The sequence below is a fragment of the Rhinolophus sinicus genome, linkage group LG01 (genome assembly GCF_036562045.2).
Source record: "Rhinolophus sinicus isolate RSC01 linkage group LG01, ASM3656204v1, whole genome shotgun sequence".
Taxonomy (NCBI): domain Eukaryota; kingdom Metazoa; phylum Chordata; class Mammalia; order Chiroptera; family Rhinolophidae; genus Rhinolophus; species Rhinolophus sinicus.
The window spans coordinates 39,218,552-39,238,141 of record NC_133751.1 but is presented as its reverse complement, the minus strand read 5'-3'; the positions used below and the strand labels follow the sequence as shown (position 1 = coordinate 39,238,141).

Here is a 19,590-nt window from a genome sequence, read left to right as displayed (position 1 = left end):
ACGTCTGATGAGAGAAGAAAATTTGAAAATTTAGCAAAGGCAGAAGAAGACAGGTTGACCCCCTCCTGAGTTTTCAATAATAGGTAGTTTCTGAAAATGGATCAGATCCCTTGAATTGCCTGTTCAAATTTCAAAAGATGTGATAAAACGGTCATACTCTATTTATATTAAATATATTTACAAAATGTAATGCTTATATTTGTATTTTTCATTATACAGAGCTTGCAATAGATTAATTAAAATAACTCTGCCTACAGCATTCCTGTATTGCCTCCATTATACTTTGCCATTCCTTCCATGGCTCTTCACCCAGACATGTCATCTTCTACTTTTATATTCAAATTGACTGCATTTTAGTTTATTATCATCTTGCTTGATGTTTTATGTCTCATCTCAGCTTCCACTCTTTCTCTTCTAAGAATTTAGCCTACTCTTAATTCTGCGGGCCAGTATCCACTTGGCTTTTATCTTTCCTTCCCATTAACTCATTGATCTAAAAATGGTTTATAAATGAGGAAGCCGTATATTAATGGAATCTAGTGATAGTCTCATGCAACAATGCGTGTCTGTCAGGACCTCTTTAGCATGGAAATCCACCAGTTACTGCTGATTTGTTCCCCTGCTTTTGACTCCCCTGTGGATCTTGAAAAACAGACCAGGGGTTGTCAATGCACAGCTCCCTTGCTAAGTACAATGTTCAGGAAATGTTCATTTTGGTCCTCGAAGCTGAGAAGAAGACTGCACGCACACTCCTCCTCAGTGGGTTTATTCCTGTGTCATTTTAAGATGATTCTGTTATATTTGTTTCTCACTTTCTAATGCACCAGCTCTAAAATCCATTCTGATGGCTTGAACAAATCACTTGGCCTTTCCACAATCCCTTCCTCTGTAAATTCTCACTGGAATATTTCAAGTGTTCACATACTTGAAATGTTCTAAAACATGTAAGTTGTTTGGCCTGGGGTAAGGACAAATAATGAGAACAGAAGAGTATGTTTGTTTCTACTTCCTGTGAGGTCAATTGATTTTAAAAAGTTCTAAATTTTCCAGGATTCATTCTGTAATTACAAATAAAGAAAAGAAGAGGCGCTGTAAATTTCCTTATACTGAGATAAGATTCAGTAAGCAAAGGCCTGGGTTTGACTCCCTGCAACATCACCGACTAGCCCTGACTTTCACAAGTCACTTAACTTCTCTTTGCCTCAGTTCTGCACCTGTGAACACAGGATAATGGCAATATCTTCCTTATCACTTGAAAAGGAGTCAAATGATACTATAGATGAGAAAGTGTTTTGCAAATGGAAAATATTTGTGCAACTCTTAACCTAAAAGTCACCACTGTGTTTTATTTTCAAACACATCAGGTGACCAACCTGAAATTTCACACAATTCTAGACTCCACAAACTTCTTTTCAGGAACACATTTGCTCTGGTTATCACGGTGAGCAGTCAGTCTATCTGATGCTACCAACAAAGTGAAAACTATTTTGGTGGTTCCCATGGAGATGCTTGTTTTCAGCATTCTAATTTGCTGCCTCTATGTGCAAAAAAGATTTCCAGGCAAGTAGTTAGAAAATGGAATAGGTCAAGACCAGTACTAAAACTGAAAAAGTCTAGGGAAACACAAGGAATTAATGAATACTGGGTGTCCAAAAATGTTAAGAAATAACTAAGGAATTAATTGTTTCTTAAATGGAGGACTACCCACATCTCCGCATTTAACCAACACTGTTTTAGAGGACTAATGCTTATTCCCACTGAATCTATCTGCCTCACCCAGGCTAAACTGTAAAACTATGTTTGTGTCTTGTACTCAACGCAACTTTCCTCAATGTTTTCCCACTCTTTCAGTCCTAAGGATCTTTTCTGGGATATTTGGCATGGAGAAATCACTGTATAGGCTACTACATATCGGCCTACAAGTAGCAAGAGAGAAACTTGGTGCAGGCCAGATTTTTTGGAGCAGGTGAAAAACATGACCTTGATGCCAGCCCCTGTTCATTTTGTAGCTCTTGTCATCCTGTGTTTGATATTTTCAATTTTCTCTTTACTTATTTTCCAGATAGAATTCTCTTGTTGGATGTGCCCGATTTGCTCTCACTTTAACACTTTACTTTAAAAGAGCTGACTACTTTACCAATATAGGTACCACTCTACGATCTATTTTACTTTTCATAATTCATGAATGTGCATTTCATGGGTATAGATATTTTCATGGATAGTTTATTTTACAACATAGTATTAGCCTCAACTAGCATTTTGCAAATCCAGGGGTTATACTGTTGTTGCTGTGTTTATCTAAACCCTCCCCCATTTCCTCTTCTGTTGCTACGGCAAGAATTTCTCCTGTTCATTCTCTCAGTCCTGTGACCTTTCTTCATTTTTCACAGAAGTCTGAAGAGCAGCCATATGTTAAGTTACAACACCTTTAGTTTGAAAAGAAATGTCTCCTTGATGGCACTGCCTGTAATTTTGCTCACAGGTTTTACCTGTGACATACATTTCTTATGAATCTTCCTCACTGGAAAAAATGCAGATTATATGCCTTTCCTAGGTTATCTGAGGCAAAGTAATTTTGTAATTGGATATAAATGTCCTTACAATATTAGCAATTATTATGCTTTTATTAGCACATACGACTTTCACACAGGACATAGTATTTGATTTTTTTTTCTGATGTTTCACAGTAAGAGATCAGCAGATGAAAGAAGTCTAATATATAACTTTACTATCATCTCAATCTTTTTGCTTTTTAAGACTTTTAGTTCCTGTAAGCTTTCCTTGTAGAACCTGTTCAACACATGGAGGTTCACAGAAAATAGTTTTTGGTTTTTGTGGAAAGAAAATAATGTGTACGTAGCCCAAAAAATGAGAGAAGAAAGGTGAAGAGGATGGTGTGATATAATGCAAATTATTAAACAAATATGTCCCATGTACCTCTTGATCTTCATCCTTACAGTTAGAGCCTTTTTATAAATTTTGACTATTACCTGTGCAGTGGCCCTCAAACCTGTCTTATGGCCCCATTCTATTTTTAAACATTCTTGAGGCTCCCAAAGGGAATTTTCTTTGTGTGGGTTATAACTATAAATATTTACCATGTTCCAAATTAAAAGGTAGAAATTTTAAAATATTTAGTTACTCATCCATTTAAAAATAACAATAAACATATTACATGTTAACATAAAATACATATTTTATGAAAAATAACTATTTTTTTAAAAATGCATAAAGCAGCATTGTTTCACATTTTTGCAAATCTTTTGATGTACGGCATCAAAAAAGAAAACTGAGTTCTCATATCTGATTCTTCAATCTGTTGCAATATGGTTGAATTATATGGAGAAAATCGAGTCTGACACAGATGCATAGTTATAAAAGGAAAGAGAATGTTTATAGACTTTCCAGATAATCATGAATATTCTTCTCTGATACTACACCAAGACTCGACAAGTGGTAGTTTCTTAAAGATTAATGGCAATGTAAATTCTAAAACCATATAAACCAACTTGTACGCTGTTACATTAAAAGCCATTGGTCTTCCTTACACTTTGAATGGATGTTTACCCATGCACGAGTTAGTAACATCATACATTGGTGACTGGGAAAATAACGCATCACTTGCAGATTCCTATTATGTGGAGTTCAATTATGCAATAGTAAATTCTAAAAATCACACATGTTAATATCATCAATCTCATCAGAAAAGTCTTTAAACATTGGGTGGCTGTCAAGTTCAAAATGACAGATATGTTTTCTAAAATTCTAATTTTTGCTTGAAACCTCAAACTTTTATCACTAGCAATAAATACTATCAGTTATGTTCCTTTAAATGACTGGCACACTTATTTTATTTCCTAGATATGTCTGCAAAATTCCAAGTCTGATAATCAAACTCTGTTAGTTGTTCTTCCAAGTAAAACACAGTGTTCCATGCAAACAGTCACTAAAGTCAGCTCACAAATGCAAACAATGGCACAAATGCTTTCCTCAAGACAACCATCATATTCTGTTATGCCAGAGAGAAGGGTTTTATGCATACGTCTCATCTCGTAATGCCAAATATTAAAAAGACATTTACTCAAGGGTTGAGATTTATAATTGGGGGATCGGGCGGGGGGGGAAGTTCATACTATCTACGAAGAAAATACTCAGTGACTAGAACAGTTTAATATTACTGATCTGATTCCTACAAAAGAGCCAGCAGTTTTACCCACCATAGCTTTTGCAACATTAGTGCAAATGTTAACACAGTGAAAAAGGAAAATAATATGTTAATATCGTTATGAAAATAATAATAATAATGCAATCTCCCTGACAGAGTCTAGGAATGCTTCGGAATCTGCAGGCCACACTTTGTGAACCACTATACTAGTTCATAGTATCCTTAGTCTCCTCTCAGTTTTTATATCTCTCATCTTTCTTCAAAATAGTTGCAATGATTATCTTCTTTAAAAAAAAAAAAAATGTTTCCACCATACGCTTGCTTAGTAATGCCTGAAACATTAGTAATTTCTTCCGTGACATTAAAAATCCTTTAACTAACGAACAGATCCTTAATAGGCTCCTGCATTCCACTATAGAGTCAATTTATTACTTTAGTCAAGCAAATTTACATGGCAGTTTTTAATATGGTTTACCATCCTCTATCACCAAGTCATTTGGGGGCTACTCTTCCAATTTGGATTTTCTACTACTCTCCCCTAATTGTGAGCATTTCAGTGTGTAGCTCAATATCCACGTCCTCATGATTTCTTTCCAAGTTTTTTTATTTTCCTGTCATTGCACGCCTTTTTCCTAAACATTTTGTTTTTTCCATCTCCTTTGTATGCCTCTCACAATTTAACTGTTTCAAGTTTCAGAATATTTATTGTTGGTTATGTATGTATTTTTATAATTGTTCACAGTTGGGTTAATATTTCTATTTGGTGGCTAGTTGTCTAGTGTCTAACATAGCTTTTTAAACAAAAGAAACACAATATATGCTGTTATCATTCTATTCACAGAAATGGCAGCACTTTTAAAGATATCTGGAAAATGTATTCTTTCCAAAGTAGTGTGCTATGACACTATTTGGTACAAGACTCAATATTTTGAGCCAAAGAGAATAAGATGTAAAATGGGAGATTTAGTCATCTTTGTCAGTAAAGAGAGGATTAATAAACACATTAGAAAATCCCTCTGTATTTCAAAGAGAAACCACGAACATTTCATTTATAGTATGAATAATCAGTAGACTTCCCTAACTGGGGTCACTTTGAGTAATGGTAATTTGGTCTGTAACTCAACATTGAATCCAACATTGAGAGCTTTTTCCATAATCAAAGTCTATATGCAATTCAAACTTTGACTTTAAACTTGCAAGCTATATTACATAATATTGTGGTTTAGCCAGGATCAACATAAATACAGCCCCCATTGTGGTACGATCCTGTTAATTCTGTTAATTCAACAAGGAAAAATCACAGACAATTATCAGAAGTCCAATTGCTTCATTAAGCCTCAGAGTTACATTAATACTTCTCCTTTACTATAGGGGCTACATGGGGCTTTATATTAGGTAAAACATTGTTATCTGGATGTCATTTATTAGTCTCCAAACCAAAACATAATAATGTTAATGTGAGGAATTTTAGTACTTGATAATATACAAAATCCCTCTAGTTCACAGAGAAATAAATATACCATTTCATTGTCCAGTGAAACTATCTGGTAGAATTCATTATAATTAAATTCAGTTCATTTTTTAAAGATTTCTGCATAATTGCCAGTTGAAGGCAGCATAAAAAAATAATAGAATGCAGGGAGACATTTACTCCCATACAATAGAGCTACTCAAAATATTAATTTAAGTTTGTATTTATCCTTCTGGCTCTTTTCTTTAGAAAGTGTACAGTGTCTGGAACATGCTTTATATTCAATAATTGTTGCTGAATAAATCATAAGTAATTTCTGGTAGGTTAGAGCAGAGGAGAATTTATTAATTGTACTTTACAAAGTAATCATTCCAAAATGCATCCCACCCAAGTAACACAGAGAATAGAAGAAACACGTGATATTTGTCACGCTGTTCTTGAATCACCCCTTACTACCCCACCTTCCACCCCCTCAATACTACATAGACAGATGAATAGGGCTTTACATCTATGTCTTTGGTTTCTGTAACTTGATAGTTTTTCTACAAGAGAGTTGAGAGCTGGTATTTGGTTCATGGATCCTAAAGAAAAGATAATAGGACCAACACCATTATTTTTTTAGAAAAAATGTCAAGAACAAAAAATGAAAACGTCAAAAGATAAGTTGATATACTGTATTACTTAAAGACTGTTTTGTTGGGAGAACTGACCAAGTGATTTACTAACAGCTTTTACTGGACAGCCTTTGGATTTCAGTGTTGATGAAAAATAAATAGGAATTCCTTTCATGTTTACTCTATCCAGGCATTTGACAGATAGAGAAACAAAAGGCAAAACATGATTACAGGCTCCAAACGTGGGTGGTTTTTTTTCATGTTTTCAAATTATGAAAATAATTTTGTATTGAGAGTTTTTTTTCAAAGGGCCTACTTATCTATCTCTATCTCTGTATCTTTTACTTACATAAACTGAGTTCCATTCTTGATCACACCTACATACAGTTTGGGATTATGAGATTGTATAAACCTGACATTCAATTGGGATATAGGTGCAAAAATCAGTGGAGAGAGGACCTTACTATATTCGGATCACAATAAATGTAGATCTCATTGGAGAATGTTAGATAAGATTAGGGTCTTTGGTGGCTCCTTTGGAAGGGTGTGTTCACTCATTAAGTAACATTGCTGTATTCCATAAACATTCATTGAGTGTCCATTATGTGTTAGGCATTTGCGAGGTACTGCATATATAAAAATAAATATTATTGGTAAGCATTACTTCCTATTATGGAGAGGTCTCCAAAGGATACAGAGTAGTTAACCGAGTAAAAAAGTAAAAGGAAGTGGAGAAAAAGACATGGTCCTCATTGCTCAAAAAGGCATATCACTGCATAGTTCTAAAGATCCAGTAGTGTGCCATCGTTATTTTTTATGATTATTTCCTGCATGTTAATTGATGATATTCATGTTGATGAAGAATATGGAAGACTGAAATATCTAGGAGGCCTCTTTCTCAAGGTTCCTATTTCTTGGTATTGAGCTATTACACATGTTATTTGAAACCTTTAATCTTCATTCTGTTTTTCTAAACAAAGAAATATCATGCTCAAAAATCTGAAGTAAAATATACTTAAACATAGATCTTAATCATTCTTTAATGTGTATTCATTACACTAACGCTATCAAGAAGACAGACAATATAACATCTCCCTTCTCACTATACATTTTTCAGCACTGTGACAATATGGCAATTTTTAAACTATTTACCCCATTGACTCTTGATCCTGTCAAGAAATAAGGTGTTTATTGCTCACTTGAGTAATTCCATATTTAATATTTTCCACACGTGACAATTCTAATTTTGGGACAAAACATCAGGGATGGTATTTGAGTTACTCCCCTGCTTGGCTTCTTCTCTAACTTTGTTGTCTACACCATGCACATGTTGGGATTTCAAGATATATGTGAAAATTATTTCTTCTTCTTGTTTCCCTAAAGAGCTAGGTTTTACTTTCATGCTTTTGCAAAAACATACTTTGCTACTGTTTTGGCAGAGCAATATGCTTTATTTGACAATGATCTACTGTAATTTTCTTATTTCAGAAACCAATGCCTTTAATTCTAATTTTATGCTCTAATAGTTCCATTTCTCCCATGTAAATTAAATTTAGTAATTTTATTGTTCTGTATCACTTGTCAATGTAAGTTACTTAAAGTAAGCAATGGATTTCTCAGTTCTTCTCAATGAGTTGAGGACTGTTATACTTTATTTGAGCTTTTAATTCTAATCATCAATCTTTTGAAGTGAACTATGTAATGAAATAAGACACAATCGCTAAGATTTCACGAACTCTTTGTGTGGTGATGGCACTTCTGCATAAGTTTCCTTTACACTCCCTTTCTTTCCACCTACCCTGGAATTTAGGTTACCAAATTGAGATTTAGTATTATGCCAACAACCCATGCTGAAAGAAGCTCTAAGAAGCAACCATATGGAACACTTACTGATATTTCTGTAAATCTGTTACTGAGGACACACAGATTGCTACATTATAGGGCATCTTTGGATAAGGTGATCTTTCTGATTATACTATAAAAAATATTTGAATTGAGCAACTGGCTTGTTTAAAACAAATTACATGACCCTCTTTCCATTAACTACCAGCAAACCTAGAAAAAAATGTGTAGTCACTTTTTCAACCAAACTCTTAGGATCTTATGACATATGTTTTGTGTACTAATCTCATCCAGGCTTCATCTCAACTCTCCTACTTTTAATCTTGCTTTCCTCCTTCAGTTATGTTTTGTTTTCTTTTTAATTATGATAAGACAACATATCATAAAATTTACCATCTTACTCATACTTTAAATGTACAGTTCAGTAATGTTAAGTACATTCACATTGTAGTACAATCAATCTCCAGAACTTTTTTCATCATGCAGAACTAAAACTCTATACCATTAAACAACTTTCCATTCCCCTCTCATCCCAGCCACTGGCAACTAGCACTCTACTTTCTCCTTTTATGAATTGATCTACCCTTGGTACTTCATATAAGTGGAATCATTCAGTATTTGTCCTTTTGTGATTGGCTTATTAAACTTAGCATACTGTTCTGAAGATTCATCCATGTCATAGCATGTATCAAAATTTTCTTCTTTTTCTAAGACTGATGATATTCCATTGTATGTATATGTCACATTGTGTTTATCCACTCAACTGTTGCTGGACACTTGTGTTGCTTGCTTCTATCTTTTGGCTATTGTGAATACTGTTGCTATGAACATGGGGGTACATCTTCAAAACCCTGCTTTCAGTTCTCTTGGGCATATACACAAAAGTGAAATTGATGAATCATATTGTAATTCTATTTTTCATTTTTGGAGGAATTGCCATAGTGTTTTCCATAGCAGCTGCACCAGTTTACATTCCTGTAAACCATGCACAAGTGTTTCAATTTCTCTACATCTTTGCCAACACTGGTTATTTTCTGATAGTAATTATTCTAATGATTGTGAGGTGGTACCTCACTGTGGTTTTGATTTGCTTTTCCTTAATGATCAGTGATATTGAGCATCTTCTATGTGCTTATTTGTCATTGGCGAAATGTCTGTTCTAGTTCTGAGCCTGTTTTTTAATTGAGGTTTTTTGTTTTGTTTTGTTTTTTTATTGTTGAGTTGTAGGAGCTCCTTATATCTTATGGATATTAATCTCTTATCAGATACATGATTTGCAAATATTTTCTCCCATTGCCTTTTCATTCTGTTGATAGTGTCCTTTGACACACAAAAATTTTTAATTTTGATATAGTCCAATTTATCTATTTTTTCTTTTGTTGCCTGTGAGCTATTTTTATTTTAATTTAGCCTCATAAGTATTTGATAGGCTGCCTTAAACTCTTCTAGAACCAAATATAAATAGATATTGATATAGTCACTCACTTTGCAATATTAGGTATTTTGTCCTTTTCCTATGATATTTTAAATTTTGTACCTTGTTATGAACCTGTTTTCATTTCTTAATGGCATGGACAGAACAAAGTATTTGCATATCTGAACAAGAGTTATCTATGTAGGGAGACAATTCTCTATGGCTTTCCTGCATTTTTGCATGTCCTTTGAAAAAGGCACTGGCTGGCCTTTGATCCAGAGTATCTTTTCAAAGATTGTGGGGTAAACAGCTTTGGAAGATAAGGCAAGTCTACTTATAGCCATACAGATGGAGTCAATGTCAGCCTCTAGAGCTAAGGACAGGCATGCTTACAGCCCACTGTAAAAGATTTACATTCCCTAAGCTCAGCATTCCTCTCCTGTAATGCAACCTGCTTCATGTGAACGTGTCACCTGGCCTTCTTTGCATTGCCATCTGGGAATTGTAGCAGTACAACAAAAGACTGATACACTGGCTACTGCTATAGCTGTGAGTAAGAAACCCTACTTTGTCTCTGGCCCTGGAGGTTCATGTCTTCTACCAGCATCCATGAAACTATGTCATGCTAAATTGTCAACTAGCAAGTAGGGAAAAACTCAGACCCTTCACAGTGCTCAACAATGTATTATAAGGGACTTTCATGAATATAGTTGAAAGTCATTTAGTCTAATCTCCCACTCAGTAAAGAATTTCTTCTGTACATCCTGACAGAAAGCATTCTAAATATCACTTAAATGATTCCAGTAATAGAAACTCTCTTCAAAACGTGTTGCATCATTGGCTGATAAGTTTCTCCTTATGATGAATGAAACTACTTATAACTTTATAATACTGGTTTTTGCCTGTACTCATCTGGTATTATGTAGAATAATTATTGTGTTTTCCACATGTAGGTCTTTGTATTTGAAAATATTTACTTAGTCTCCACTAATCTTTTTTAACTCTCTAAACATATCATTTTCATTCCATACTCTTCACACACTGTTCTTCAGACCCATTGGACATGCTAGACGCATTCCAATATTATGATGATTTTCACAAATACTCTGAACTATAGAAGGATTTAAGAAACTGTATGGCTAAGGCACAATTCAGTGAAAATATCATATATTATTTGTACACAGTACCTTTGATGGATTTAATGTAAAATTTTATGTACAGTTTTTGTAGCTCTATCATATTGTCTTGTCATATTTAGCTTGTGACTAGTTTAAATATTCAGACTTTTCCATGTGGTCACACTCAAACTGTGATTATATCTGTAAAACTGATTTTTTAAATTTGTAAGATAAAGTTTTTATTTTTAACCAGTCCAAATCATTTTGAATTTAGCTTCTATCATCAGTAATACTAGTTCCTTGTTAAGTAAAATATATGCCATCTGAAAATTTCATAGGCATCCTTTCAATCTCTTAATCTTAGTCACTAATGGATATATTATCCATAAAAAGGGCTAAGGATGAGCCATTAAATTTCTTCTTTCATAATAATCTAGACTATACCCCAACAGTATTGATCAATTTTTCAACTACTTATAATCTACTAAATGATGCCATTATCCCCCATAAATGTTACCATCTTTGGTAACATTCCTGGCATTATCTACATCTACCAACAATTTCTAAAACAACATGTCAGCACTTTTATAGGAGAATAAGGTGACTGTCATTCAGGAGGATGACAATGCTAATTTACTTTGTTAATGACCAAGCAAGGTAAAGGACACTGAATTTAAGCATTATTGCCCAAATAAGAAATTGGTTCCTTGATCTCTAATCTCATGTAGAGCTAAAACCTTAAGCCCCTGAAGGAATGATAGAAACATTCTTATTCACAGAGTCCAAGCAAAAATCCATGGCTTCTGGTGGAGAATTAGAAACAAAACACATCTCTCTTTGAGGTAATAGGTAGGAAACTCTTGTGCCTCCATCGCCACTTTTTGGTGTGGTTGACAATATTGTATATTCTTATTGTAGTGATACTTATAAATGTGTCAAAACACAACAAACTGTACACTTTAAAAAGGTGAATACCTCAATAGAACTGAATTAAATACAAGTATTAAAATAAGTTTATTTTCTAAAAATTAGAGAATAAATATAAAGATGAGAACAAAGAACATGAAATCAATATTTCCTTTAAAAACAAACTGAATTTCGAAATGGTAATAATTATCATTAAAATTTAAGTCTAGAAAACTCAAGTCTCCCAAGGAACTTGAGTGAAAAAAACATATCTATCTAGAAGTTTTTATTTAGATTGAAAATCTTATTAAGTTCACTTTCAGTGGTTTCTAACTAACAATACCTTACAAATGAGGAATATATTATTTTTTCGCATGCCATTAAAATATTTCCAACACTCCATTATTATTCTTGATTCATCCGAAAAGCAGGAACACACAAGATATATTCTCTATTTAGATTGTAGTAAAATAAAAAATTTACAATAAAAGCTATAATAAGAAAAACTATCCTCTAGAATTTGAGCAGTGTTGTCCTAAATAAATTTTCAGTCAAAGAGGAATGAAAATCTGTAATTAGAGACTAGGGGAAATGTTATGAGAACAAAACATACTCTATCATTCTTAAGGATTCTGTCAAAGCTGAGTTTTAAAAATTCATAGCTTTAAATGTTTTGTTTACTTAGAAAGAAACATAAATGGATTGAATAGTAAGTCAGAAAGAAGAAAAATAATAAAATAAAATCCAAAGAGAACAAAAATGGATTAACAAATATAAAAGTAGAAATGAATGAATTGAAAGACAAAAAGAACAATAGAATGAGTAGCTAAATAGAATGAATAGATTAGTTTGGTTGAAAAAATAAAAAAATACAAAGTCTCTGGCAACTCAATTCTTCCATAATATTTTATAAAAATCACAGTATAATAAAAAATTTAAATTTATGTTTGTTCACTTTTGTCCTGGATGTAGTTTTATTATTCACTTTCTTAATCCTTAACTTCAATATTCTTTTTATTAATTTTAATGTTTTTTTTAAATCAGTAATCAATTCAAATTATTCCTAAAAGACACAGTCCATAAGATTATATTGATAGATATAAAGGGTATTTGAAAACTTCAAGATTTATTTCTGATATTAATTCTTGGAAAATAATAAATTTTTCTCAAGTCAATTTGTAGTCAAAATTATCAGTGAAATATTGAAACATTCCTAGACAGCCTACTTTATTTAAATTACTTTTCAAAAAATTTTAGCCTATTCAGTAAGAGAAAAAAAATGTAAATATTGAAAAGCCATACCAACATAATTATTTGCAGATGATATAAATAAAACGAAATTCTTACAATATTAAGTCATAAGGATGAAAAATAAATATTTTTGAAGTACACATCTGTTAACAATAAGTTAGGAAATAGAATGAAGAAAATCTCATTCTTATTATGCATATAGATAGTTTTTTCAAACTTTAATGTACATACAAATTACCAGAAGTTCTTGTTAAAATGCAGATTCAGTAGGTTTCTGATGGGGAACCAATATTTACATTTCTAATGAGCATCCAGGTGTATATACATATACATGTAAAATCTACATTCTCACATATAATTTTAAAATTTAAGAATTAACAGGAAAAATATTACTAGGAGGCATAAAAAATACTGGCATTAAGAAGAGGAATGTCACATTCCTGGATAGGAAGAGTATAAAAATATCTCTTCTTCCTAAAATGAATCTAATGCCTATATTTTGACACCAATGAAAACCACTAAGTTTCTGTTTTTTGCAGCTTTAAAAAAATGAAGATTATAAAGTTCATCAGCAAGAATAGATAAGCCATATTAGATGATAAATATTTTCACAAAGAGGACATTAGGCAGTTCTTTTCCTTCCAGAAATTAAGGTGTATTTTAAAATGACAATAATCAAAACAATTTGTTTCTGTCGCAGAAACAGACAGATTCAAAGCGTGGAGTACAAAGTCCAGCCATCAATCCAAGTATGCATATGAACTTTGTATATAATAAAAGTGGTAAATCAAATCACTAAGAGAAGAATATATTATTTAACAACTGAACTGAGACACCTCAAATAACCACCAAAATAGACATATTTTGGCTTCACAACATTATGACCTTAGGACTTAAAACAAGTGCATATCCATGCATGCATACAGACATCAAATTATGTGAACTTTAACATAAAAGATGAATTTTAAGACATTCACAAGTAGAAATAATAAAAAGCATAACATGTACACCACAGGGACCAAATTGATAAAGAAAATAAACTTTTGCCACGTGGGAGGGTGATTGGGGGTCTGGGTGAAAAAGGTGAATGGATTAAGAAGTGCAAATTGGCTATTACAAAATACATATGAAGTTGTAAAGTACAACATAGGGAATATAGCCAACAATATGGTAATAACTAGGAGTACGTATAGTGTCAGGTGGGTACTAAGAGTTATAAGAAGGATCACTTCATAAGTTATATAAATGTCTAACCACTGTGCCGCATGCCTGAAACGAATATAATATTGTCAACTGTATGTCAACTATAGTTGAAAAATTAAAAAAAATATATTTTAAAGAAAAGAAACTTTTATCTATTACAATATTTATTATTTTACATTATCTTAAAATAGTGTTAATCAATCGAGGCAGCAATCATAGCCTGTAACAACTAACACTATCTCAATTCTTCTGGCAAAATTTCAGTGACTTCTATAATTTAGTTATTTTCTCTAACATGATTCTTGTTTGTTACCAAAAGCCCTAGCAGCATAGCTAAATCAGTTATTTCCTCTATGATAAAATCAGACCAATCAGCACAGGGATCTTCTCTCTCTGATTATAATTGTAGGTTTTTTGGTTTTGGTTTTGTTTTTGTTTTCATTACAGTCCCAGTCAGATTATCCATTTTGGTTGTAGGTAGCCTCCCACAGCTCTCCAAATGGCATCAAATGATAAATGACAAAGAATTTTTTAAAGGCTAAATGAACATTTTCTCTACAAGTTGTACATATGTAAATTTTAGAAAGCATCAAATAAATTAATAAAAATGTAAAAACTAGGCTTCACAGTCACCACTAGCATTTCCTTGCCAAATATCTAACAAGGCATATTATAAACACACAGTGAATGCTGTGATAATTATAACAAAGTCAAAAATAATAAATTGTCAGACACATTTCACCCCAAATTTCTAACATACTTTTTTAATTGCCTCCACCTCTCAGGGTAGACTGGGTCTAGGTCTTCCTTGGGTCCCTTTTACAAAGCTGTGACTCATGTGGTTCAGTGTAGAGTGGTGTTATAATTAAAAGAACCTAGCCCAGTCAGCAATAGTGATTTCTAAACTCATGTCCTCTGTTTATATTTCTTCAACACCATACAAAGGCCTTGTGTTTACAAGCAATTTTTTAAAAATCTATCCTTTTTTATAAAATCACACTGAAACAGTGTATACCTCACCAACCCTCACGACCCACAAAAATCTCCTCCTCCATCTACATCAAAAGCCACTTTAATGACTTTTCCTCCTCCTCCTCCCTCTCTTTTACTAAACCCTTCCCTCACTGCTACTCCTGCCTACCACTCCCCATCCTTCTCCCCAGTATAATCTATTTTGAGAAAAAGAACTTTGGCAGAGCGAGATTCTTGGAGAACAGCTTAGCAAAGCCAGAATACTACATCACGGCCAAGAGATGTCGAAGGCTAGAAACATGCATTCAGTATGAATTTTGTCCCATCACATTTGTAGATGCTTAAGTGAATGAATGATTCCAAAGTAAGAGGGAAGAATTACCTTTTATGTGAAAGAAAATATTCTGGTTAGGCTTGGAAAAACCCAGGCCACTAGACCAATTCTGTTCTTATTCACTCAGATCTACTTTTACAAGACTATTTTTACAGGGATAAAAATATACAAACATGCTTTGTAAACATTCTTTTTCTGAATTAATATACAGTATTAGTCATGGAATTAGTAGTTCACTATTGACATGGAATAAACTCATACAATAGTTTTTTAAATTTCCAACATTTTAATAAAAAATACACCAATTCTTAGAGGATTGATATATTTATTTGTACAAGTTGTTAGTCATAGACTACAAGAAAACATTACTAACTCAGGCCCATCTAATTCAGAAATCAGCATAGGAGAGGCAGGAAGGTATAATACAAAGTGCTATGGCTAGAGATGGCAAACACAACGACCTTGAAATTCTTCAACTGATTAATTGTGTAAGATTTTGGAAAGGTCACTTAACTGCTCCGATTTCTTTTCACTTGTGCTTAAAATGAGCTAAGTTATTTAATCAATCTATCTCATCATATAATTTTATATAATCATATAACTATAATTTTACATGGGTCTGATTGATGTTTCTTTTCTACTTCATTCTTTTCATAGCATTATTTCTGGGAATGGAACTATTTTTGCCTGCATGATTTTTTAAAATCTGGAGTTCATGAAAAGGCTTACAGGTCATATGAATTCCCTAAATTTGGGCAATTGTTTTTGTACATTATTCTGGACAGAAGTCTGTAGCTTTCATCTGACTCTCAAAAAGCTCTGTGAATCTCTCAAAAAAGATTAAGAACCACTTACGTCAATAATGAACTAATTCCAAGCGATTATCATCAACTTGTAAAAACAAGCTCACAAGTTTTGCTTAATAATACTGCATTGGTTCTGTAACATTTTGTATCTCACATCGATAACACAGCACACACTGTTAATATAAGCTACATTTCAAACTTTCACTAATGGCTGTCTCCTCTTTCAGTGATGGGCCATAGACTACATCTGTCTAGTTCACCTCATTATATCAAATGCCTTGAACAGAGCCTTGCTCTCAGTGAAGCAAGGAAGAAAAATGTCTACCAGTTTATCTTCCAGGGAAGAAGGCAGCTGGGGCGTGATCATCATCTCACCTGGGCTTAGATTGAGGCTCCAGAACACTATGAAAATGATGGAGGAATCAGCAAGTAAGGATAGACAGATCATTTTATCCACAAGTCAAGCCTTGTTGTTTCAAGAGAAAATGGAAACCCAAAGTGAATAAGGGCCTTACCAAAAGTGGCAAGGTCAAGATCAGAGTCCTTAAATAACAGTATAACACTCCTTCCTTTCCACTACATCGTCCAGTTGGGAGAAGACACAGAAACTAATTATGGATTGCAAATTAGCATGTCACTCAAAGTGTAGTTCCTTTCTTTTAACTGAACTTCAGCAGCTAACAACCTTCTCCTTCGTTATAGGTAGACACACCATAAATAATCTGTGATTTTTTTTTGCCTGATTAATTAACCTAAGCAAATAAAATAACATCATGTCTTATATGTAATATAACTTGGAATCAACTTCTTTGTCATTGTCATATCTATAAAAGATCTTCAGTGCTATAAATAAAATTGCTTTTATAATGAAAACTTAATTATCTTTCCAATAATCCTTGTTTATTTGTTTTCACTGACAATTACAGGAAGAAAAGGGCTTCATTCAGTATCTTTTAAAATATATAATAGATAAAATTGGATGCATGTTATTTCATTCCTATACACTGCTGGTAATTGTCTTTTAAAAACCTAATAACATTTGTGTTTCTTTTATGTTTTTACAGGAGCATTGTTTTAAACCCAGCCTATTTTCGAAATCATCTTCGTCAGGCAACAGTGTTTAGATGTCTGGAGAGATATTCAGAAGCTGCCCGGTATGTTTGTTATAACTTTTGTGAAGATTTATTTCAAGTTAAATTAATTTTATTCTCAGCTTCTGGTAATAGCATAATAGAACTTTCCATTTCTCTCATGGAATATGATTTTACCAGAATTATTGTTTTATAAACGTCAAACCAACAGTTATTGACTATCTTTTTCTTTTTCTTTAATTAAAGCTATTCTGTGTTCATAGCTCTTAGTAAAATTCAAACTTCCAGCCATGAGCTCACTAACAACGATGGGAAAACTTCCACGGAAGATTAGAAATGAACTTGACCTCCTGCTCTCAAGTACATTCCTGGTCCTAGTTGTAATGACACAATTCTGTGGCTATCACTTTCTTGAGTTCTGGACATGAAATCCAACCCCATAAAAAGGACCCCAGAAGCCCATTTCAAGAGGAGATGGCATCAGTTATAACTCTCAGGGTTGTTAGAGGTGTCCTGAAGTATTGCTTCTTGCATCCAAATATGTTTCATAAAAACGTAGTGAGATAGCTCTTAATATTCTCATCCCCAGAACCTAGACTTACCACAAAGAACTGCAAGAATTGTGCAACACCCTCAATGCTATGTTCAGAATTCCTTCCTACATGTGACAACTGAGGCTTTTTTTCTGCTTGTGTCAAGTTCATCATATCTGACTTCTCTTATCTTTGATGAATTCTCTCAAAGAATTTTCCTCATCTCCCAATGTCCAGACACATGCTGTTTTTCACTCATCCACTTTACCGCACCAGGAATTTAGCAAGAAAGTGTGGTGGTTTCTACATTTAATCCAAGCACAACTCCTGTGGAGAAATCCACAGTAAATGGGCTGGAGGAGCGGGGCTTAGGTTGTAGGCGGCTACTGTTGCTAGAACATTTACAAATAACACTTTCTTGGAAAATGAAGTTTAAGGAATTTAAGTAGATAATAAAATGGTTCCGTAAAATCGATACCATGAGGTTGACATGAAATCCGTTTGTGTAAGATGGTCATCGGGGCTACCTGAAGTCAATTAAATGCCGGATATGGAAGGCAGAATTAATCCCAACTACTCTCACTTTGCAGTCAAACAACCAATACGACACATCATTTACCTGTGTGCTAATGTCCACTTTCAAAAATTAAAATGGGTCTTTATCCATTTCTTCTTATCAGTTTATCAATTTTACAGTTTTCTATGGAACAGTTTTCCTCAAGGGGTGGTGTCTTCATAATCTAATCAGAAGACTAATAGGAGAAGGCAAATGCAACTTCAGAACTAGAATGCCACGAGTAAAAGTTGTTGTTGGTATGCTGGGGTCAGCTTGTACAGACTCTAGAACGCTGTAGGAGACACTAGCAATCTAAGGAGAATTTACACTCTGGAAATAGGCAAATGCTACAAATCCAGCCCTTTTAGGTTTGGAGGAGAGCCAAGTTACTGCCCTATCATTAATTATAACTTAATTGTGCCCAGCCAATTTGAGTTAAAGTGGTGAGAAAAACTCTTTGTAAAACAAACAAATAAACAAAGAGAATTTGAAAATTAGAAATTTCTTAGCACTTCTCATGCAAAATTGGTACTGAATAGCCATTGTCCTTGACAATCCCTGCAGTGAAATAAGTATACGTATCTGTTTAATACCATTTGGTGACCGATCTCACAATTCTCCCTGAGAAATCTCCTGGTAATTGTTGCTTATGCTGTTGTGGACTTTCCAACAGAGAAGCAGATAAACAATTACATTCAGATACAAATGTTTTTCATTTTGGTTTCCTTAGTAAACCTTCAATACACAATTTTATAGCCCTCAATATAGAGTGCTGGTCATCCTTTTCCCCCCAAGGGAAAGCATGCTATGAACTGTGAACATGAATATCTTAGTGTCTCTTAGCTATTAGAATTATAATGTGAAACAATAAATATAAATCAATACACAAAGCATTTGTTTATCGATTAATTTCTTGGGAGATTTGGGTAGTTTGGTTCAGGCCTCTTACAAGCACATTATATTAAAACTCATTAGAAAAGCCAACACATCAAGCTTATTTCCTCTAGGATTCCAAGTACTCATGTTTCTGAGATTGAAAAACACCTACGAAACACAAAAGTATGCCATTTTTCTGTGACTTAAGGGGTCTTAAACCATGATTCCTAGTAAAATGGATCATGTCCTATCTGATCCAAGTTAGAGCACTTATAACCGGTACCTGGAAATTGGTCTGTCTAAGGTTTTCGGAGCCTAACTAGCTCTTCTCAAAAATGAATTCCTAATGAATAATCCAGAAAAGATTCCCAGGACAGCCTCATAAAAGTGTAGATTCTCAACCAGAGAGGCTAAAGGAAATGGTTCTCCCTATGGCTG

General features: G+C 33.5%; 1 protein-coding gene across 1 annotated transcript in view; it reads left to right on the top strand.

The window, feature by feature from the left end:
* The window catches only part of SPATA16 (spermatogenesis associated 16), a 209,288-nt gene that overhangs the window by 64,160 nt on the left and 125,538 nt on the right, over positions 1-19,590 (top strand). Inside the window, exon 4 of the mRNA XM_019734941.2 lies at positions 17,161-17,250. Within this exon, the coding sequence (XP_019590500.2) occupies positions 17,161-17,250 (90 nt within the window). The remainder of the gene's footprint in view (positions 1-17,160; positions 17,251-19,590) is intronic.